General features: G+C 40.2%; 1 protein-coding gene across 5 annotated transcripts in view; it reads right to left on the minus strand.

Moving 5' to 3' along the window:
* EVC2 (EvC ciliary complex subunit 2) overlaps positions 1-23,960 on the minus strand; it is a 174,133-nt gene that overhangs the window by 19,225 nt on the left and 130,948 nt on the right. For 4 of the 5 annotated variants that reach the window (XM_038399537.2, XM_038399536.2, XM_038399535.2 and 1 more), the window contains exons 16-19: positions 23,292-23,414; positions 9,914-10,141; positions 5,694-5,905; positions 3,346-3,433 (exon numbers count right to left, since the gene is read on the minus strand). In XM_038399537.2, the coding sequence (XP_038255465.1) occupies positions 3,346-3,433; positions 5,694-5,905; positions 9,914-10,141; positions 23,292-23,414 (651 nt within the window). The remainder of the gene's footprint in view (positions 1-3,345; positions 3,434-5,693; positions 5,906-9,913; positions 10,142-23,291; positions 23,415-23,960) is intronic. The other variant, XM_038399538.2, reaches the window with a different exon arrangement.

The raw sequence follows: 23,960 nt of genomic DNA on the forward strand, positions 1-23,960 counted from the left end.
AAGGAACAACCTCTCCAAACATCCTAAAGCATTCCCTATAACAGGGAACATTTCAGGATAGAACTCTTCTGTAAATGAGCTATGGAACTGAGGAGCTGGCTTGTCTTGCGCACCCTCTAACTATGCTTACCCATGTATGCTCAGTAACATGGAAAGCGAACACCCAGACTGAGACCCTATTGTACTATTCATCCTCTGGTTTTAGTGTTCTTGATCCACAAATGCTGAGTGGATTCCCCAGACCACTTAATTGCTAAATAAGCTATATGATGGTAAATTTGAAGCTCTAAACTATTCTCCTAATTAGTCTAAGTGTTTATCAGACAATAGCATATTTAAATGCTTGTAATTCAACCAAGAGAAGATATTGGGAGTGTTAATAGTGGAACAGTGGACCTATGCTGTTTAAAGTCTGCACTGTTTGCAGCAACACCATATGGTGCAGAATAAATATTGTGACAGGGTCAGGCCAGATGGCTACAAGAGAGTGGTCAAAAGTAGATACATTAGTTCCAGGTTAAACAGGTCCCTTTTCCCTGGGTAAGATAACAGGGACTATTCCAGAACACTCAGGAACTTTCTAGAACTAATTAGGGCAGCAGGCTAATTAGGACACCTGTAGCCAATTGGGAAGCTGCTAGAATTAATTAAGGCTAATCAGGACACCTGGTTTAAAAAAGGCTGTCACTCCAGTTAGTGAGGTGTGCGCGTAAAGAGCTGGGAGTGAGAGGACTTGCTGCTGGAGGACCGAGGAGTACAAGCGTTAACAGACATCAGGAGACAGGTCCTGTGGTGAGGACAAAGAAGGTGCTGGGAGGAATCATAGAATCATAGAATATCAGGGTTGGAAGGGACCTCAGGAGATCATCTAGTCCAACCCCCTGCTCAAAGCAGGACCAATCCCCAACTAAATCATCCCAGCCAGGGCTTTGTCAAGCCTGACCTTAAAAACTTCTAAGGAAGGAGATTCCACCACCTCCCTAGGTAACGCATTTCAGTGTTTCACCACCCTCCTAGTGAAAAAGTTTTTCCTAATATCCAACCTAAACCTCCCCCACTGCAACTTGAGACCATTACTCCTCGTTCTGTCATCTGCTACCACTGGGAACAGTCTAGATCCATCCTCTTTGGAACACCCTTTCAGGTAGTTGAAAGCAGCTATCAAATCCCCCTCATTCTTCTCTTCCGCAGACTAAACAATCCCAGTTCCCTCAACGTCTCCTCATAAGTCATGTGTTCCATTCCCCTAATCATTTTTATTAAGAGAGGGGAATGTTGAACAGGACAAAAGATATATCTCCTTCTCTCTTGGAAAAGTACCCTGCAATCTTTAATTACCAAGCATACTGTTACCAGGGATTAGCAGAAAGGGCCTCACTTGAACAAACCACCCCAAGGATGATGCAAGTTTAGCTGTTCCTTAAAATGTAGCTTCTTCTTCTTGTCAAAACAATTTTGTTCCATGAATAAATAAATTATTAAAAATAAAGTTGGAAAGTCTCTTATCAGTATTGTGCAAATTACAAAAAAAGGTTATGAGTATGTACAGAATTTACAGTTTTACAAATTTAGAACTAAGCTTAAAAGATACCATCTCATGAATATTTATAATGTTGTGGGAAATAATCTACAAAAGTGTGCAGCGGAAATTTTTTCTCTCGCTGCAAGCTTTTATTCCTATCACTTGCACAAATAGAGTCTTGACAAAATGTTGTGAACTCTGTGTGCAGTAAGCTGTAGAGATGGAAATATAATGGGAGGCAATTTATTGACGAAACAGAATTCAGTGATTACTGGCAGCCATGTCTGCTTTCCGTATGTCAAACTGTCAAAGCCAGCGTGCTGTGGAGATGGTTTGATAAAATGTTTTAGATACAGAAAAGCAAAGAAGAAAATCAAACACAGCAAAGGGATTGAAAAAGTCTGAATTTAAAAAAAGTAGGTTGATAATGCTGGTCATGACAACTTTGAGAAAACATTTGTGCAATGAGCACAAACATACAGCAGAATAATGAGCTTTAAAACACACTAAGGCTTTGTCTAAACCAGCACTTTTATTGGTAAAACATTTGTTGATCAGGGGTGTGCAAAACACACGAGCCTGACCAACATAAGTTTCACCACCAAAAGCATCAGTGTGGACAGTGCTATGTAGGTGGGAGAGCATCTCCGGCCAACATAGCTACCGCCGCTTGTTGGGTCTGTAGTGTAGACATAGTCAAAGACACAAAACAACCTAGTCAAAAAAACAGATAGGTTATCTGGTATGTTGTCATCATCATAACAATGTTTATCCTTTGCTAAGTAATCAACAATTAATATTCTATTCTGTTAATTCACAGATGAAGTGGACAATATAACCTGCATCATGGTGGTGAATAAGTGACTTAAGTCCCAAAGAACTATAAGTAAAAAGATAGCAAGTCTTTCTTGGAGGAAAAATTTGGAAGGGAGATAATATGGCTGAGACTTTGCGTATTTGAATGTGGATTATGAAATTTGTTTCTTTAACTCTAGAGAGATAATAGTTAAAGGGACATTGCCAAAGTCAGGACTCCTAAAAATACAGCTATTTTGTTAAGCTTTTTACTTTCAGGAGCCCATTGGTTTTTTTAAAAAATTGGTTTAAATAATCTGTTGTGTATGTGAAAGATTATAGAGTGAGAGCCCTGGAGGCTGTCTTTTCCGTGGATTAAGGACAACACAGGTAGTAAAACTACCAAATTTCATAGCACTGCCCAGAAACCTCAGTCATGGCCTGGAGAGAAAACCTCTGAGTGAGGGACAGTAGTTCATTTTTTCATGCCGTTTAAGCTCAGACAGCCAACAGGAGTGACGAATAGTGTTAGCTGAAGACGTGGTTTTGTGATGTCGAAACCTGTTTATTTCTTCTTAAATAGCTGTGTGTGAGCATGTGTGTGTATATATATATATATATATATATATATATATATATATATATATATAAAAAAAAGAGAGAGAGAGCATGGTGTTTATTAATGTTCATAATACTGTTGGAGAATATTCACATCTCTGTATATGTGTACATATACATTTTTCAATATAAATATTCTCCAGCAGCATCAGAAACCTAAACAACAGCATTGTTCTAACACATGAAAACCAGAAAGTGAAACTGTCCATACACAAGTAACTCACCAGACAATTTTCACTGTCCAAACTGAGTGAAATGCAAATTGTATACAGACATGATAAACAATGTATTTACTATTGAGCACAGTGTTTACTATTATGATCTCAGAGAAATTAGTCTTTTTGTTCACTTAACTGATTTCCAGATACAGCAGAGATAAAAAGTGGGAATTCATTTAAATACACTCTTACCTGGCTGTAAAGTGCCAAAAATGTATCCATTTCTATATTCTCCAGAAGATCTTCAAGCACAACATCATTCCATTGCTCTTCTTGTAAGCTGAAGGGAAAGATGAAATTAGTATTATCTTCCCAGGCATAGTATTTCATATGATAAGAAATCAATGTCCAATTCATCCATTCAGAAAACATTTTACTGGCAGATTTTGTTAAAAGCTTTACCGCACACCTCTTTGAACAAACTAAGAACACCACACTTCTTCCCCTTTTCTCCAAGAGCCAGACCCTGCTGTGTTACTGTTCAACATATCTGATGACAGCAAGGCATCTCACGTGTTTTGTTGTGGCTGCATATTCCAATCTACAAGGAGCAAGGTAACGAACAAATGTTGCATGGGAATGAGTAGACTCCTGCTGAAGACTTGGCATGAAGCTTGGCCCTTTTTTCAATCAGTTTTCACATCTGTCTTAAAGTATTTACAACCTTTATCGATAGTTTCTTTCCATTCAAGTCTGTCTTTGGCTGTGTCTTCTATGTTCCCTATATTTATGCCGCATGAGTTGAGATTCTACTGAAAGTTTTTATGTTGACAACTCTTCCTGCTCACTGAGTTTCAGCTCACTACAGAAGATGTTTTTCAGGAGTCTATCAGCACCTATTCTGATAACATTACCTGTTCATCTAAGCTGGGCTTTAATAATCACTACCACAATGCTGGTTGTTTTCGCTCTTTCAAGGGTGTTCATGTTCAACACTTTGCTTTTCCAGCAGATCTTCAGAACAGAGCAAAGAGAGTGACATCTTTAAGACTCTTATCAGAGCCTGTACACCAACTATGAACAGCACAGGGGAAATAAAAGAACCGTTCTGTTCTGATTTGGATGACAATCAAATTTATACCCAGTGAAGACAATCTTCTACTTTTGGGAGACTTTAATGCCAGAATTGAAAAAGAAATGAGACTTGGAGTGGTGTAATAAAAAACAGAGTCAGAAAAACGAAGAGCAATAGTCTCCTGCTACTCAGCAAGTGTGCAGAGCATGAATTACAAAATTCAGATCTGAAACATCTTCAACACATGCAGATAGCTGATTCCGCTCTCCCTCTGTGACCTTTTCAAAGCTCACATACATTACTTATCAGGTTGTGAGTTTTCTCAGGCTAAGAATTGCTCACTCTAACTGATTATTTTCTTTTTTCAGACTCAAGATAATTTTTAATCTTTCTAAGTCATTTGGAACTGGGTTGGACACTTTTTGCCTCCACCAAGTTTTAAAGTTAGATTGCTCTATTTACTGTTTCTTTAAAGGGCCTGCTGACTGGTTTCCTTGGACTTCTGTCCTGGGACTGGAGGGAGAGTAATGACCTACCTACCTACCTACTTATTTTCCCCAGTCTTCTGCAGCAAGACACAGAAACATTCCTTTAGATCCCACTGTGGACTGGCCCTTTAACAATTAAAATAGCTCTGGGGATTCACATACCCCAGACTGCAAAGGACCCAATCTGAAATTCTTGATCAGGAAGTCAGAGGACAGGACTCTTTTTGAAGCCTGTCAATGCCACTCCTTACAAATCAGTCCAAGTGACACCTACTTAGTAATGCAAAGCTCTCTCTCATAGTGCGACATGAAACTCAAAGCATGTGTGTGTCTGCAGGTCTCTGTGATTCATACGGGTATTATTTCATTTTGCAAAATCTCACCCAGTTTACTTTGTGACACTTTTGTCGAGATGGCTATTACCACATAAAAAATATAAAAAAACTTTTACATTTTTGTTGCAGACACATCTTTGCTTTAAAACATGGTGGTTTTGCTCATGGTGGTAACTAAAAATGGCCTCTTTCACTAGAACAATTTGTTTATCTAAGCAACACTCATAACAGAAAAGTATGTTCAATGTGCAGCAGAATGGATGCAGGGTGGTGCTGGAATTGAAATTCAAGTGGCTTGCATTTGATTGGAAAAATTTTCCCAGAGACTATGGCTTTCATTCTGTTTTCTTGAGCCTGAGTGAATTGGAACCAACCCTGGTCTCCTGCTTGATAATGTGGGGTATTAGTATTAGCCCACTGGTTGATCCCAGAGAGACTGATTGTAAGGTAAAGCTCTGCATTTCAAATACATTTTCACAGTCAACAGATTTATTGTTATTGATATGGTATATTGCAATTGTGTCCAGAATTCCTCAGCAGAGAAGGGTGTTCTTCATGAAGAGGAAAACCCTTGCCCTGAAGAGTTTACAGAATGAATGTTTAGCTTGCTGGTTCTATATGGTATATTACATTCTCTGAAGACTGCTTGCAATGACTAAGATATAGAAAAAGGCTGTCATACTTAATACCAAAAAGCCTTACCTTTGCCGATGAAGATTTACTAATTTCTTACACTTATTCAATGCTTGATACAGCAGAGCAGACACCTGTCTCTCTGCATTACTTTCCACAACTTCATCTGAAAATCCCAATCCATCTGGAGTCCATCTGTGCCTATTCAATAGGTGCTGCTGCTGAGCCGTCTCCTTATGTAACATTTCATATTCCAACTTTCTGTCAAGTTCTTCAATCTCCTGGAGTTTGAAAATGTACAATGATAAGAACAATTCACAATTCACCTTGGAAGAACAATTTTCATTAGGAGTCAAGAAAAAGATGGTATCATTGGTTTGCAATATTACTTTATTCTGTTCTCATTCTTTCCAATCGCTTGTAGTTCATTGTGATGGCTTCACTAAACATGACTAGTATGCAATGAGCATCAGAACAATGCTTAAAGATATCAGTAAATTGCTGCTGTGCTAAAGGGCAACATGTCTGAAACCTTGCAATGTCGGAGACACTTGGAATGTATAATATCCATATGACTAAGACTGAAATGTCAGACAGCTACCTCATTTATAAGCAGGGTAAAATTACTGAAACACAACGTGAGAAATTCATGCAGACAGTTTTTAGTTATACTGAATCTACTACTAATACTAAATAGGTTTCAGATTGGAAAATATTTACCACTACTCAACATAATAGAATCAGAGTAACAAAACAATATCTCTACAGTCAAACAAGAATCCTTTCCAGAAATTATTTAGGAGGCCTAGCTTAATAGTGTTATCTTTGTCTTAACTGCATAATTAATATGAAATCAGGATAGCTGTGTGGTTAAAGCCATTAGACTAGGACTAAGGAGATGGGGCTCAGTTCCGAGTTCTGCCACAGACTTCCTTTCTGACCACGGCCAAGTCACTTAAGATCTCTGTGCCTCTGTTACCCATCTGTAAAGTAGAGAAGATAAATATTTCCTTTCTCCCATCCTTTGTAGGCTCTCTCTACTAAGACTAAGATCATGAGGGCAAGGAATGTCCCTAACTAGGTCTATGTTTAGGGTGACCATATTTCCCTAGGCTGAATACTGGACACCTGGTAAAATTACTCGCATTCAAGTGAGTTCAATCAATCAGAACTATGCAGTATAAATAGTCAAATTAACATCAAGTTGACTAAGCCCCTGTTAAAAGAAATACTGTGTAGTTGGATTCTTTTTATTTACCTACTTATCTTTAAGGCTTTAGGGTTCACACAGGGAGAGGTGACACACACTCCTGCACACCTCTCTCACACATGGGGGGTGACCAATTGACCCGACCCTTCCTGCCCGGCACTCTCCGCCCTCCATGCCCGGCTGGGTCCCTGGGACGGACCTGTCTCTCCTGGTACCTGGTGCCACATCTTCCCAAGGCAACATGTGAGAAGACATGCAGGGTCACATGTCCCCCCTCCCCAAATTTCTGCCAGGGTTCACACCAGAATGTGGCCAGCAGCAGCCTTTCAGCACTGTGCAGGAGGGAGGGAAGGGACAGGAGCTGCTTCCAGCTGCAGAGGAGGAGGAGGTGGGGAAGGGATGACCTGGCCCGTGTCTTTGCAGAGCTCATCTCTTCTCCCTCCCCCTGCCCTCCATGTGGCTGGAAGCAGCTTGTCTCTTCCTGCCGGCATGCACAGTGTTGAAAGGCAGCTAACACTTCTAGGCTGCTGCTGGCCACCGACATAACCCACCTGTCTCCATCTACAGCATGGGCAGGAAGAGGTTAAGCCCTAAGGATGCATCAGAGCCCAAGGAACTTGACTACAGGGAATCCAGCCAGAGAGGTGACTCAGCAAGGGAGGTTGCCTAGGGGACAGAACACTTCCACGCTCCCTGGGGGCAGGATCCAGGGTGTGTGTGTGTGTGTGTGTGTGTGTGTGTATAAAGGGTGTTAAGCCTCTGCCCCAGGGGCTGCTGTGGAGCCTGCATGTTCGTGGGGGGAGGAGGGGTGAACCCACTGGAAATCGCTTCCTGACCCTCCCCCCACTATTCCAGAGTTTAGCTGGGGGCTGGAGAGGCTTCCCTATGCCAGTGCTGTGCAGGGCTTTGGTACATGCAGGGCTAGCCAAGAGCTGGCACACAGTGGGGGCTGCACTGGCGGACCAGCAGGGGGGAGCAACTGGCCCCGCACGCTACATCTTTGCCCCGACACCAGCCTTGCACACCCACCCTCATTGTCGGCTACTGGACCCCTCCCGCCGCCACACTCACCACTGGTGGGCAGGAGGCTGGTGAGCAGGGATCTGGCCAGCAGCAGGGTCTGCCAGTACTGATGGGGGTGGGGGAAGCATGGGGGAGGGAGGTGGAGAGACAGAAAATATGGGACAATTTGCCTATTTTTTAAGAGAAAGTCAGAACATCTGCAGGAGGGCTTAAATAAAGGACTGTCTCTTTAAAAACAGGATGACTGGTCACCCTATCTATGCTCCCCACTTAATACAATGGGGCCCTATGCACGTCTATAACACAAATAACAAATGCAGACTAACTGCTAGTGCTGGAAATAAAAACATGCTATCTGTAGAGAGATTAATGAAGTTAACATACAGTTAACCATTAATTTGTTCTACTGAATGGTTACATCAATAGAGTTACAAGTTATCATCTGATGTGGTATTAGTGGTTTTTAATTAACAGGTTTCTAAGACCTTAAAAAATGTAGTGACAGGCAGGGAAGTTTAATCAGCAGGAGACAATCTATATAAACCAAACAAAACAGGTAGCATAAGCACAAATAGTAACAAACAGAAACTTCCCCAATCTAGGTCTCAACCTGCACTCACAGCCTGGATAAGAAACTCTACATACTCGCTCTCTCTCTCTCTCTTCTACTTCTCCTGCAGCCCTATTTATATCCTTCCTCTGAACACTGTGCAAGTGCTGTAGTTAACCCTTTGTGTATTAGGGTAGTGTCTCTGCATCCTGTTACACTGTTGTAATTATTGTATTATTTGTATTTTTGCAGAGCCTAGGAGTCCCAGTCAAGGATGAGGACCCCATTGTGCTAGGCGCTGTACAAACACAGAACAAAAAGGAGGCCCCTACTCCAAAGAGTTTACAATATAAGTATAACATAAGAGACAGAGGGACACAGACAGACAGATGGAGAAGTACAAGGAAACAATGAAATACCATTGGTCAGCATGACAGACAGTGGTCTCAGCACAACAATGGCTTTTTTGTAGGTATCACAGCAAAGATTTCAAAACAGGCAGTAAACTAAATGAAATTACTTTTAATGCTTTATCAGCATTGATCTTATTTCTCTTGTCACTGTACATAGCTATGAGAGTTTTAATACACTGTTTCATTAAACAAACTCAGAACAGCATGTTTAAACTAACATACTGTCACTTTAAGAAAGGCTCTCTGGAGAGGAAAGTATTAAATTTTAAGTTGGAGTTTTCACAGGGATATCTGTCTAAGGATGCCCTCTAGCAAAAAGGTTTAACTTTTAAAAACCCATTCTGTTTCTTCTACTTCAGTGCTCTGCCAATTCCCACTTTGATAGTCACAAATGGGAGACAAACAAACCCACACTTCCCTATGACTATATAGCATAGAACTAAAAAAACCAAACAGGATTCTGAAACTGCCAAATCTGTAAAAATTTGACAAAAGGAAGCAAAACCTTTTTCTGAATATTTTGTTATTTAAACTGTGTGCACATGCACAACGAGAGAGAGCGCCAGAGATAGACTGGATATACTCTGTGTATACAATAATTCAAGCTTATCGCATGACTGTGCAATTTATCACATAGCTCTCACTACCACAAATGTGACAAACTTTGAGAGCTGGTCATGAAAATTATTTACCAGTCTTTGCTCTAAGTTACTCCCCTGCCCTTTACTGTTTGATAAAAGAATGAAATATTAGTTAGTTATCCATTAAAAATATTACTTCATCTTATCAAGAGAGGCTGTGATATCAATTGGGACCTATTGGTGCTACTGTAATACAGATAATAAATAATATTATCTTTCTAGCTATAATATTCATATCTTCTGTTTAAACAGTATTGTAACTTTCTATCTGTATTTCTTTCACATAAAGCTTTTATATAAATGCACACACACATCCTGCCAAAACTATATAAATAATGGGCCAAATTTTCAGCTGGTATAAATCAACCTAGTTTGATTGCAGTCAATGAAGCTACACCAGCTGATGATCTGGCCCATGAACAGTTTACCCTTCTCAGCACTTTGTTACTTACAGGATTATGTGCCTCTAAAATCTGGGTACATTCTGATTCTGATAGTATTTTTGATGTGCTCAATTCTTCCAGAAGCAAAGCTTGTACACTTATGACAGCAGTGTAAACCTCCAATGTTCTGGACTTCTTATCAGTCTTTTGGAACTGTACAGCAGCAATGGACTCTCCAAGTTTATTCTCCCGAGAATGCAACTGATCCTCCTTTTCAAGCAGCAGCTCATTATGGACCTGGAAAATAATGAAACACCAAATGTAATAAGATTAACAAAAAACCTGATAAGCTTTTCTAGGGTTTTCAAAAATATATAATTATTTGGCTGCCACACGATTGACATAATACGCAAGGAAATTATCTGGGGTGGGGGGAAGAGGAGGAGAGAGAAAAAGAACAGTCATTGCTTGCACATTACTCAACACAAAAATATTAATTTTATTTAAAATATTTGTTTTCTTTAAAACAAAATTCAGATTTCTTAGCTACAGTGGTCATATACATAAGTTTCCCTTAGATAAGCTTGCCTCGGAATTTCAAGCAAGTCCCACAATTTACTATATTTGGGAAAAGACTGCATATGCTGAACTATAGTTATTTAAGGTAAGTGACAACTTTTTGAGTGAATTACTATCATTGCAGAACCCTGAAATTTTTACTGTTTCTATTGCTGTGTAGGACAGTCCCCTGTGCTCTCCCTGTCTTTTTGTCCCATCCATGGCTGTCTCTTGTCTTAAATTTAAACCATAGGCTTTCCTGGGAAGGGACTGTGTTTTAGTTTAGCACAACCCTGGCTTCCCAGTGATAGTCTAGTGCAAATAATAAAAACATAAAGTAACTATTGCTGAATGGGAGACTCATAGGAGACATCTCAAAAACTTTAATATGTTTTGGATGAATTTATTGCCACCAGTGATTATGGTACCTGACTGTAGCCACGTCTGGAACCTTGAACATATTTATGTTCTTCCCCATGCCTGCATTAGCCTATGTCTGCTTCTTTGCAACACCATGTGGGATGGGATCGTTCAATTACCTTGACTTGGATTCAGTTCTCAGATGGTTACTTCTCTCCTATTTCTGCCTTACTTGAGACTAAAAAATCTCTGTGTATGTCACAGTACAGATAATGGGGAAAAAAAGATCCAATGTCTAGTGGATAAAAGTATGTCAGAGGAGGTTTTTTTCATCTAACAATGGATGCATTCAGAAAATACCCAAGTTTAGTAGTAATTCTGTGTATTGTGTGTGAGACAGCGATCTTGTGGTTAAAGCACAGGGAATCAAGAGATCTGAATTCTAGACCAATTTCTGCCACACAGTCTTCCTTTATGTTTTTGAGCAATTCACATGGGTTCAAATTTTCAAAATTGTCCACTAACTTTTGGTGCCTAGGTTTTCAGATGCACAACAATAGATATGGAGGCCTTAATTTTCATAGCTGTCAAAAAAATCAATTGAAATCAGTGGGAGTTGCTCAACACCTCCAAAATCAGGAGCTTGGTATCTTAAGTCAGGAATCCAAAACTTGAGGCATTTCAAATTAGCAGACACTTGAATATTTGGGCTTCAATCTCTCTATGTATGTTCACCTGTCTGTAAAATAGGAATAATACATTCCTAATCCAATGATTTAATCATCATCACCACCACCATCATCATCCAAGGACATAATTATTGCTTTTGAAGTGCTCTGAGATTCTCAGATGTAAGGCATCATAAAAGTTTCAAGTTATAAAATATTAAAGTTATTGTATTTCAAAGGAGTTTTGTTTAAAGTTAGCTAATTAATTCCAAGGTGTTTCAAATTAATATAAATCCTTCCTTCTCCCCAATAAGACATTTTGTTGGATTGTCTCCTTTTGGTGAGGCTACCACTCCTGTTAATGGAAATGGGAATTGTGTGTTAACATGCAAAGGAGTCTATGGGCCTGATCCTCAACTGGTGTACACTGGAATAGCCTGAAGCCTAGACTGAAGTCAATGGTAATTACAATTTACACCAGCTGAGGAACTGGCTCTATATCCCTAGTTATCTCTGCACTAATGAACAGAGACAAGGCATAGTTATTCTCAAACTTCATAACTATATCACCTGTCTATTTATGCTAATCATAATTATATTAAACAATATATTAACCCCATTCATTACCTTTTAAGAATAATTTAACAGACTGTCACAAGGTTTTTCAGAGCCCTAAAATGACACACAGATAATGTGATGCACGTGAATTTTTCTCTGGCATTATTACTGACAAGACTGCTGTCGAGAGTGGATTGCATATCATTCAAATTTTGTTATCCAATATATAAAGCTAAATTCAAAATGTGATTTCAACCGAATCTTATTCAAGAGGATTCACGTGGCATTATCTAAAATTTCCATTGAATTATATGGGATGTCCTTGAACACAAGAGGAAGAAAGTTATCTGCAGAAAATTCTTCTGACCATCATCAACTAAGCCTAGCAGTACAAAGCTCTATTAAAGAGGAAAAGTGCATGCATCAGGTACATTCTAGATATTACTAGCATAATTCTGCCTTAACAGACAGAAAAATGTATCTTAATCATATTGTTATTCAATATAAATCTCTATCTTAAACAATAAAACAAAGCAAATATGGGGAAAATATCTGGAAAATACGAAATTGTCCCTCCCCACAGAACCTTTAGATTCTGCACCCTTAGCTAGTGGCCCAGAAATGAAAAGGAGGCTTAAAATAAATGCTGCTTTCATAATTTCACAGTATTGTGGAATTTATGAGGGCCTTGATTTTGATGGTCACATGGGACCACATATAAACTCTGGTTCTAGACTATCAGGGAAGTTTACTTAGAAATAAACTGGACTAGCTGTGGTGATACAGTGTTGTCAATTCCCATGGTTTCATTGTGCATCTTGTGATTGTTGATGTTTTTCATTAAAAATCCAGCTCCTGGAATCCAGTGATTACATAGGAATCTAGGTTTTTATTAAAATAATATAATTTTAAATCCTCATGGTTGTGGAGAAAAGCTTGAAAAATTTACCAGAAGGAAAACAAAAAGAATGCAACATTTATTATTTTTAAAAACTGCATGATTTTGGGGCCCAGCTCATGGTTTTTGAATGCGTTGGGTTGGTACTGTTTTGTCTTTGCCTATGCCCTATATTCAGTTTACCACATATTTCCGTGACAGGAATAGAGAAGAGCTGTTTCATGATAATCTTTTTCCCACTGTGCAGTCGATACTTTCTCTGTACCTGTGTGAATCTCAAGAAGATCAGACAGTTTTGCAAAGGGGCAGCTGGAATGTGTCAGATGATTACAATGGTGCAGACCGCTCAACATGGGGGGGGGGGGGGGGATTGCCAAGCTGCACAAATGCTTCTTTACAATATCAAAACACGTTAAAAACACCAAACATAACCATAGTAAGTCTCAGTACTGGCAGAGGAAGAAGCAGAGGGAAACATCCTTAAGAGACCCCTCAGATACGCCTCTTGTGAAGGAGGAGACTCCAAAATGATGTTAAATGGCTCCACTGTCCACTTAGGGTATGTTTACACTGCAATAAAAGATTAGCGACACGGCCGCGACTGACCCAAGTCAGTTGACTTGGGCTCGCTGGGCAATAGAATTGAAATGTAGATATTTGGACTCGAGCCAGAGCCGGGCTCTCAGACCCTGTGGGGGATGGGTCGTACATATACACTGCAGTTTTTAGCCCCAAAGCCTGAGTTAGCTGACCCAGACTCAGCCTCTGTGCAGCAGAGTTTTATATCGCAGTGTAGACATACCCTAAAGAATCTGCGATGGGACCTGGGTCTTTTTCCTCCAGAAGTGGACTGAACTAGGACGTTGGGGGAAGTTTTTAGACTTACTTTTGAGAGGCCTTGACCAGTGGGGATAATCCAGTTTACTGAGTTCTATGGGCAGAAAAGGACAGACATGCCCTTGCAGAGCACATCCACTGATGTGGGAGGCCCAACAAGTAAGTCCATATTCTCAGCACCTTCCTCCTGGCAGAGCAAGGGTTTGGAGGCTGGGAATAATAGTGGCAGAGCCCTCCTGTTGTGGCTCCTGCGGTCTCCTTACACATGATGCATGCACTACGTGGGCTTGTTTTCTGCTGATCTATTTGACTGTCTCCGCCAGAGTGGAGAAGGGAAGTAGCTCAGCAGCTGCTCTCATTCATTAAGGCAACAATCCCCCACCCCAATTTTTCATCTCATACATGAAGAAGGATTGGGGGCAGGAGGAGCGAGTGAGTGGGAAGAATACTGTTCACTCCTGCCCCCCAAATTATCTTGCAAAGCCAAGATGCTAAAGGCTAAAGCAGGATTGCTGAACTACTGTGGTAGAAAATGGGAGAGAAGGTGGAAGGTGCATGGGCAAACCTTGGAGCTCTATGGACAAATCTGAGCTGCCTCTAGTATCTGGAGAACAGCCCAAGTATCTCAGTTTGGGCCCAGACATACCCGTTTCTCATTTTTATGTCTCCATTTGTATAAGGGAGGACTCAAAAAATAGAAAAGTCTGGATATTCTTTGCAGAAAGGTAAGAAACCTGTTAAAATGGAATTGAGGCCCTTTGGTCTCTGTGCAATGCTTTCCATTGAAATGCTAATAACTTTACCATTTCTTTCATATCCTCACAATTCAGCAGTTCATGAGCATTCAGAGATGTATGCTGCATTCCAGCAGCCCAGATAGGAAATCAAATAAAGATAAAAACTTCCGCAAAACATCATGCAAATCAGGACTTTGATTTAGATTATACAAGACAGCCAGTTCCACCATGAATCAGAATTTTTTTTATCTTGTCAAAGCGAACTTCCTTTCAAAATTCAGATTGTTATTTCAAGATACTCTTACTTATTAACTAGCTGTGTAAGAAAGGCCAGGTGGCAGGACTGTGCCTGACTTCAATATCAAGGCAAAAAAATTGAACGCTTTCTTAGCATATGTCTACGCTGCAATCAGAAGTGTGGTTACAGCACATGTGGAGAGCTCTGATGTAATTATCTCAAATAACAAGAGCAGATAAGCTGCGGCAGCATGAATTGGGTATGTACTTGAGCAGCTAGCCTGTGCTGCCACAGCTTCACTGCTATCCGTACCATGCTAGATAGATCAAAGCTAACTCAGGTGTGTCTACATATGCTGTGGTGATGGAGTTTGAGGCCAGAAGGGACCACTAGATCAGAGCTCTGCCTGCACAGACTCTTCTCCCCACACAGCAATAATATCCAGCACCTCTTGTGTACTCCATGCTGGAGTGCATTTCCAGCCTTGAGTCTCCATGTGCTCCAGCTGTGCTAATGAGCTCTCCACACAGATCAAACAGGAACTCAACCTTTAAAAGTTCCCAGGGCTTTAACAGGGGAGCGGTTGTTTCCTGTGTATCTGACTGATGTGCAGTGGAGTTGAAAGTGCTCTCCAGAGTAGTCACAGCGGAGCACTGTGGGACATCCTCTGGAAGCCAATTCATTCAAATTATACAACGCAGTGTCTACACTATCCCCATGTTGACAAGCACAATGCCTCTCGTGGAGGTAGAATACAGAAGTAGATTTTACAAGCCACTAAGGTGGGCAGAAGGGACTCAATAGTGTAGACACATACATTATTAAATCGACCTAACACAGTTTATGGCTGTGGAACACTTGCTAAAGAATGTTGTGAAGACCAAAACGATAACAGTGTTCAAAAAAGAACTAGATAAATTCATGGAGGATAGGTCCATCAATGGCTATTAGCCAGGATGGGCAGGGTCCTTAGTGGTGTCCTTAGCCTCTGTTTGCCAGAAGCTGGGAACGGGCAACAGGAGATGGATCGCTTGGTGATTACCTGGTCTGTTCATTCCCTATAGGGCATCTGACATTGGCCGCTGTCAGAAGACAGGACCCTGGGCTATATGGACCTTTGGTGTGACCCAGTATGGCCATTCTGATGTTCTTATGTTGACCTAACTTTGCAATGTAGACCAGGCCCTAGTCTGACCTCCGGTATAGCACCATCCAGCACCTGCACATTAACCTAACTGAAATGAAACTAGAGTATTACAATTCACAGGAAACTAGAATATTATGTGCTACAGGCAGAGTATAGGAGAGACTAAGATGCACCAGAGGCCGAGGCCCCTGCAATGGCAGGGAAAGAATTATGTGACATATACCCAGATAATCCTGACAAGTGACCCGCATCCCTATACTAAAGAGGAAGGCAAAAAAACAAAAGAACAAGGTCCACCACGAAGCTGACCTAGGAGAAAATTCCTTTCCGATCCTACATATGGCAATCAGTTAGACCCTGAGCATGTGAGCAAGAACCAGCTAGCCAAGTGTCTGAGAAAGAGAATGTTCAGTGCCACCTCAGAGGCACTGACCTACCCCACAATGCCCCATCTCCAGCTGTGGCCTTCTCCTGATGCTTTAGAGGAAGGAGATAAAAGAAATCCTCTCAGAATACATGGGGGTTGGGAGGGGAGGGAGAATCCCTTCCTGTCCCCTGCTGGTGGCTGGCTGAAACTCTGAAGCATACGCTTCAGGAACAAGATTATAAACCAGAAGTGATCCCCAGGGATGTCGAGCCCTGCCCCTACCATCACAAATAACCCCATCATACAATTACACTCAGAAATGTGTCCAGCTCACTCTTAAAACTAATTACGTTGTTTGCCCCTACAACTCCTATTGAGAGACTGTTCCAGAACTTCACCCTTCTGATGGATAGAAACCTTCTAATATCCAGCCAGAATTTGTTCAAGCCCAGTTTATATCTGTTTGTTCTTGTGCGAGCATTGTCTTTTAGCTTAAATAGCTCTTCACCCTCTCTGGTATTTACTCTCCTAACGTGTGTAGAGAGCAATCATATGTCACCTCAGTCTTCTTTTTTGCTAGGCTAAACAAGCCAAGCTCTTCCAGTATCCTCTCATAAGATAGGCCCTCCATTCCCCTGATCATCCTAGTAGCTCTTTTCTGCACCTGTTCCAGTTTAAATTAATCTTTCTTGAATATGGGTACCAGAACTGTACATGGTATTCCAAGTGAGGTCTTACCAATGTCTTGTACAATGACATTAAATACTTTTCTATCGCTACTGGAAATGCCTCATACATCCTAGGATTGCATTTGCCTTTTCACAGCTGCATTACATTGGTGGCTCCTAGTCATCCTGAGAGTGATTCACATACCCAGGTCTCTCTCCTCAATCACTTCCAACTGATGAGCCCCCCTTATAGCAGAAATTCTTCCTATTAGATCCTAAGTGCATGACCTTGCACTCGTACAATTGATCTTCATCCCACTTCTGCAACTCCAATCTTCAAGGCCACCCAGAACTTCCTGTATAATGTTTTGTCCCCATCTGTATTGACGATGCCTCCCATACTGTGTCATCATTAAATTTTATAAGCATAATCCTAATTTTTGTGTCAAGGTCATTAATAAAATATTGAATAAGACTGGTCCCAAGACTGATCCTTGAGGAACTCCTAGTAACTTCCCTCCTGTCTGAATCAGAGTCTCATCTCTGATTACATTGCAGACCTAGCCTTAGCCTGAGCATATTGACTTGCAATGGGCTAAGTCTTTTTTGGAAAGAGTGCTGGACAAAGTACTATACTGTTGAGGATAGCTTCTATATTACCACTTTTCAGACATCAGTATTGCAATATGACAAGGTATTTCCAAAAAGAAAAGGAGTACTTGTGGCACCTTAAAGACAAAAGGTATTTCCAAAATGACTAATTTGGGGTGCTTCAATTTTAGGTTGCCCAGCTTGAAACAAGAGGCCAAAGGTAAAATCTTGACCCCACTAAAGTCAGTGGGAGAACTCTAAAGTGCAGTTACAGACTGAGAACTGAGATGCAGAGAGACATTAAGTGCCAAATTTTTAAAGGTATTTAGGTGCCTAAAGAAGCAGATAGGCACATTCATACCTTTAAAAGCCTGGCCCTAATTGACTTGCTCAAGGAAGTGACTTGACAGAGCAAGGAACTGAACTATGGTCTCTGGAGTCCTAATCCAGCACGCTAACTGCTTCTGTTATGACATCCATTCTACATATTAGGGCAGTTCCTCAGCTGGTGTGAACTGTTGTAGCTGCACTGACATAATTGAGCTATGACAATTTATGTAAGTTGAGGATCTGGCCCATTGTTTTCTTCCAGCTTTTATGTACACATGGAGGATACTAACCACGAGCATGCATTTTATTTTTGCAGTATCTTCAAAATGAGAAAAATATGCTTGAAGCATGATTTGTTTCATATGCACAATAGCAGTAACATCTGAGGGGTCTCTGTGGGGAAAGGAATGTCTTCAAAGAAGTTTACAGTGCATCTGTAAAAAGCTATGCAAAATTATTATAATAGAAGTATAAACACAATAGGACTAAATGTTTCCCTCTTTCTTCACAGGAAGCTCACTTTTAGATGTAGGATTTAATGAATTATACATGCATGAAGTCTGGAAGTGAATGAATGAATAATGCATAGATGAATGAGTAAATGACTGATTACCATCAATACAGGTTTCAAACTCATTAAAATATTAAAATAAATAATGAATAAGCAAGAAAATACAGCTTGATAGCTCACATTCACTTTATAGCTGAGGCAAGGACGTGAGCTTTGATAGTTGCGGAATTCGAAGGGGAAAAAAGGTGACAGTCACTGGCAGAAATACACACACTTTGTTGTAACTCAGTTACAATGAATCAGATGATCAACATTCTAAGGTTTGTTGCTCTCCATCCAATTTGGTAATATTATAGGGAATTTTTTACCTCGAGAACCAAATAGCCAGAGAAAGTAGAAATTTGGATTCCAGTTGTATGTTATTAAGCACCATCCTCAATAAGAAACATGTTATTGTGTAATGGGGATTCACTCAAGTGTGTTCAGCCACTTCTTATTTATGTAAAGCATTATATAATTAACAACTCTCAACCAAACAAAATATAGAGCTATTCAGACTGGCGCTCAAGATGTAACCATCAGCACAAATTCTTCTTAAGAGTAACCTTCTGTCCCCTCTCAGCTTCAAAGGCTACAATCATGAAAACACTTCATATTTGCTTAATCTGAGTAACCTCACTGAAGTCAACTCATGTGTCACACTGACTTCAGTGGAAGTTGGATCAAACCCCCAATTAAATAACCCCTAGCCAAAAGCAGAGGACTATTGTAGCACTAGACAGTGAAAACAGGCATATAAAATGCTGGTTCCTACTATAACAATCTAAAAGACTTTAAGGTCAGAACGGACCATCATGATCATGTAGTCTGACCTCTTAGGCACATTGCAGGCCACAGAAACCTCACCCACATCACTCCTGTAATAGACCCATAACCTCTGGATGAGCTACTAAAGTCCTCAATCATGGCTTAAAGACTTCAAGCTACAGAGAATCCACAATTTAAACTAATTTAAACCTACAAGTGACCTGTATTCCATGCTGCAGAAGAAGGCAACCCCCTCATCCCCCAGGGTGTTTGTCAATGTGTCCTGGGGGAACATTCCTTCCCAACCCCAAATATGGTGATCAGTTAGACCCTGAGCATGTGGACAAGACCCACCAGCCAGATACCTGGGAAAGAATTCTCTGTAGTAAATCAGAGCTCCCCTCCATCTAGTGTCTCACCATTGGCTGTTGGAGATATTTGCTGTTAGCAGTCGCAGATCGGCTAATGCCATTGTCAGCAGTTTCATCATACCATTCCCTCCATAAACTTATCAAGCTCAGTCTTGAACCAAGTTAGTTTTTTTTCCCCCACTGCTCCCCTTGGAATGCTGTTCCAGAACTTCACTCCTATGATAGTTAGAAATCTTGCCTAATTTCAAACCTAAACTTGTTGATGGCCAGTTTATATCCATTTGTTCTTCTGTCCACATTGGCACTTAACTTAAATAACTCCTCTCCCTCCCTGGTATTTATCCCTCTGATGTATTTATAGAAAGCAATCATATCTCATCTCAGCCTTCCTTTGGTAAGGTAATCAAGACAGCTCTTTGAGTCTCCTCTCATAAGGTAGATTTTCCATTCCTCAGATCTCTGCTGAAAATGCATCAAATTATGTGTCTTTGACATACTCTCCTGCTGCTGATTCCATCTGCAATTTCCTAATCAACTTATTTTCTTTAAATTTAAATGAACAACAAAAATCCATTAAAATAAGCCCTTCACTTGAAAGTGTTAACTTCCAATTTCCGTATTTGTTACTGACTTTAGTTGCTACTTGTGCCGTTTCTCTCTCACTTAATTTTTACAAATAAAGGAATTGATCCTAAGATGCACTGACCATCGTTTGATGAGGTCTATTAATATTAATTACTACTTGCAGTCCCAATAGTACCAAGAGGCCCTAGTTAGGGTCAGAGGCTCATTGTGCTAAAAGCTGTAAATATTTTGTGCTTGATTTCTGTACGTCCTATAGTCTTCTTGCTTATCTGCAGAACAGCACCAGACTCGTATTGGATCTCTTTTATAACGCCCTTTGTCTTTTGTCTTGTACAACTGCCACTTCCTCATGCCATGTACATGGGACAGCCTGAAAGCTGAGCAACTAAGACACAACTAGAGAAGAAAGGACATATTCTGTTTGAGTCCAACCTGGAAAACTATATAACAGATTTGCAGGCACCTCTCAGAATCAGGCCTCAAAACTCTTTCCATATCCTCCCAACACATTACCTCCTATCTATAATCCTTGCTCTCACAGCCCTTTTGGAAGACTATAAGAAAGACTATATTCTCCTGCTCCTTTCTTCTTCAGGTACCACTTCCACTCACTGAGTTCAGGAGCCTTCTGCAGTACTGAGCAGCTCAGAGCCAACGCTTTCACCCAGCATTCAAATTGTCAAAAAAACTCAGCAGAATAGTAGGAAGTGGCAGTAGTCAATGGGAAAGTAGTAAGATTTAACATTGTTCCATTTTTACATTTCTCCCCCACCCTCCTGAACTGGTCATACAATTTTGGGTGGCAAAGTGAGTGAGAAGAGGAAAACCATTTATATTAAAGAAAAAAATATAAAAAATACTAATGGGTTGGAATTTGAATGAGGACCTAGACAATGAATTGCAAAGGGAAAGAATGAAAACTTTATTTATACTCACAAGATAAGGATTTTTGTTACATTTCTGGTATACTAGTGATAATATGTGATCATTTTCCTTAATAATAATCTACTCTCCTCATTGGGATAAACTAGGTGGCCTTTGGTAGCTAACATGCGGCTCAACTCAAAAGAAGACAGGCAAGGACATTACAAAAGAACTCCAGAGTGAGCCTGGTGCTCTATCAAAATTGAAATAAACTCTCCATCAATGAAATGATAAAAGGGCTATAGAAGTTACACAAATCAAGCACATTTACTGCCTCAAAATATTAGTGTCACATTAAAGCAGAATTTTCCATAAATAAAACATACTGCATCAGTATTTCCTATTCTCTTGGGCCCCCTGGTAAAGGATATACAGATTGCAGGAAATGTAATCAAACACACTACACTGTCTATCTTAAATATATGAAAACTAATCTTGATAAGGCAATCATTTAACAGATTATTATTTGTATTATGTATCTATGGTATTCATATGACACTCGTTACTATAGTATCTCAACACCCACCTCATAATCTCTAAAATAAAGAGGCTTTTATCCCCACAACACCTCTGTGAGGTAAATAAGTGCTATTACCTGCATTTTACAGAGGCATGGAGAGATTAAGTAACTTGCCCACTATCATGTGGGAAGTCTCTGGCAGAGCAGGGTGCTGAATCTGGGTTGCACAAGTTCCAGGCTAGCACCCTAACTGCAGGACCATTCTTTCCTCCTGTCAGTATTATTATACTTATTGTAGTATTCTACTTTATCTTAAAGTAGAGGCAGGCTACTATCTTAATCTTCACTGTACAAAACCAAAGTAAAAGTTGGTCCCTGCCCCTCTGGCTTTACACTCTAAACCCCTGAGTCTGGCTTTCAGTGGAGCTGGAGCTATCAGAATTTGATGCTGCTCCACTAAGTCAGTGGGGCAAAACTATTGAGTTGGACAGACAGTGGGCACTAAGGGAAATTTTTACACCACTTCTGATAGGTCTATTGTGCAAGGTAGCAGCAGCAGCATCTGTGGAAGTCATGCAGTGGGTGTGCACCTCCTGTGTGGTGTGCAACCTGCTTCACAAGGGCTCCTTGTGTCTAGGCACACTGAAGAGAGTGGAACACGGGTGATTCAGAGACACGTGGAGCCTTGGGATCTGCTACAGTACAGATACTCTATTTTCTACCTGCGCTGAAGTCACAGAGGGTTATTTTTTCCTGGCACAGGGAGAATTCCTCCCCTTCATGCACCCAGTCCAACCCAGCTGTTCAGGCTGTGTTTCAGCAGAAGGATCTGAGTTTTAATGAGGGAGGATTTTGGTGATCTATGTGAAATGAGGTAATGGCCTACACTCAGTTCCCAGTGAACAGATGTTCCTATCATCATCACAGGCATCCTTGTTTCAGTAGAGAGGTCAAGGATCAAATCAGTCTGGAACCTGAATCATTCTCTCAGCCGTGAAGTGAGCTTTCCAGAGCAGAGTATTTCAGGCACACTGGAGGGGCTGTGAGGGACTTGTATTGTTATACCCTGCTCTGACACAGATGTACTGGAGGGAGCTCTCTGGGTCTTGCAGGGAGTCCCTTGTTAAAATTCTGCCACCTTGATTTCCTTTTCTCTGCCTCAGTTCATCCCTATGTTGATACTCTTGAATCGTCCCTGTTGAAATAGACTTATCTATGCTGCTCCTAAAAATACTTTCAAAGAGTAAATTATTTTGCCTTTAAAATACAGCAAAAGTCAAATATTTTGAAAACATTTTCCTAGCGGAAGAAACTTTTCAGGTTGCCCTATAAGCATTGTTACTGAAAGGGGTAAGCAAATTGATAGATTCCCCAGTTCCTCCAAGCTCATCTTAGTGAGTACATGCACCTCTGGGAAACTAGGTTTGTCACAGGCAAGATGAGAAATTTTTCCAGAAGCTCATTGTTGTGGTAGCTTCCTCACTGTGTTCTTGTGATAAACAGGAAACACCAGTATTCAGATATGGGAACTAGCCACCTTTCACAGAAACAAAATGAACTCTAAAATTTACAACTAAAATCACAAAGTGATAATCTATTTTAAATGCAACATAATCTTGAAAGTCCAGGAGACAAGCACAAAGAGAGATGAAATATTTTCCATACTTATACATATCACAGACTTATAGACTTTAAGGCCAGAAGGGGACCATCATGAACATCTAGTCTGAGCTCCATGCCTCTCTCTATCTTGGTCTTGCATGTATTTATAGGAAATTATTGTTATTTTGTAATTGTTGAGCATCAATGTACAGAACAACATTTACGTTTACCTTGCTCAAATTTTCATCTGTAATCGATTCATCATAGATGTGAATTTTATCCTCCAAAGATTTTTTCAGAACATCTATCTTATTTCTATTCTTGGATCGTTGTTTTTTTATCTTGGGCTGTGGCTGTAAAAAGTCATCACATTGTTTAATATTTTTAAAACGTATATGACATTACTATGTATTAGTAATATTACTATTATTTGTGGGCAATTTCCCAGTTAATAATACAAAACTGAAATCTTGACTTTCATGACAAAATGTTCCTTGGAAATGCATGTTCTATCTATGGCTTTCAGAGGACCCATTCAGTAATTTCAGACCAAGCCACAAAATGTGCCTAACTTTTTTTAATGCAGGTTTACATATTCATCCCTTCTATGAAAAGAAGATGCAATTGCCAAGTTGCATTTTTGTAATTTTGTCCTGCTAGCATAGGAGTGACAAATTTGGTTTTACACAAACATTTAGTGAATACTATATGCAATGACTTGATGAAATTTTCCTCATCCTTTTTGAAAGCCATAAAAAAAGAATGAGATATCATATTCATTTAAAAATTAAATTGTTTTCAAAATGCACTGTATGAATCACAAATGACCCATGATAATATTAAGGAGCACCCTACTACGTAATCTGATTATTCTTGACCTTTGTATTCTTTACAGGAAT

This window comes from Dermochelys coriacea, chromosome 4 (assembly GCF_009764565.3).
Source record: "Dermochelys coriacea isolate rDerCor1 chromosome 4, rDerCor1.pri.v4, whole genome shotgun sequence".
NCBI lineage: Eukaryota > Metazoa > Chordata > Testudines > Dermochelyidae > Dermochelys > Dermochelys coriacea.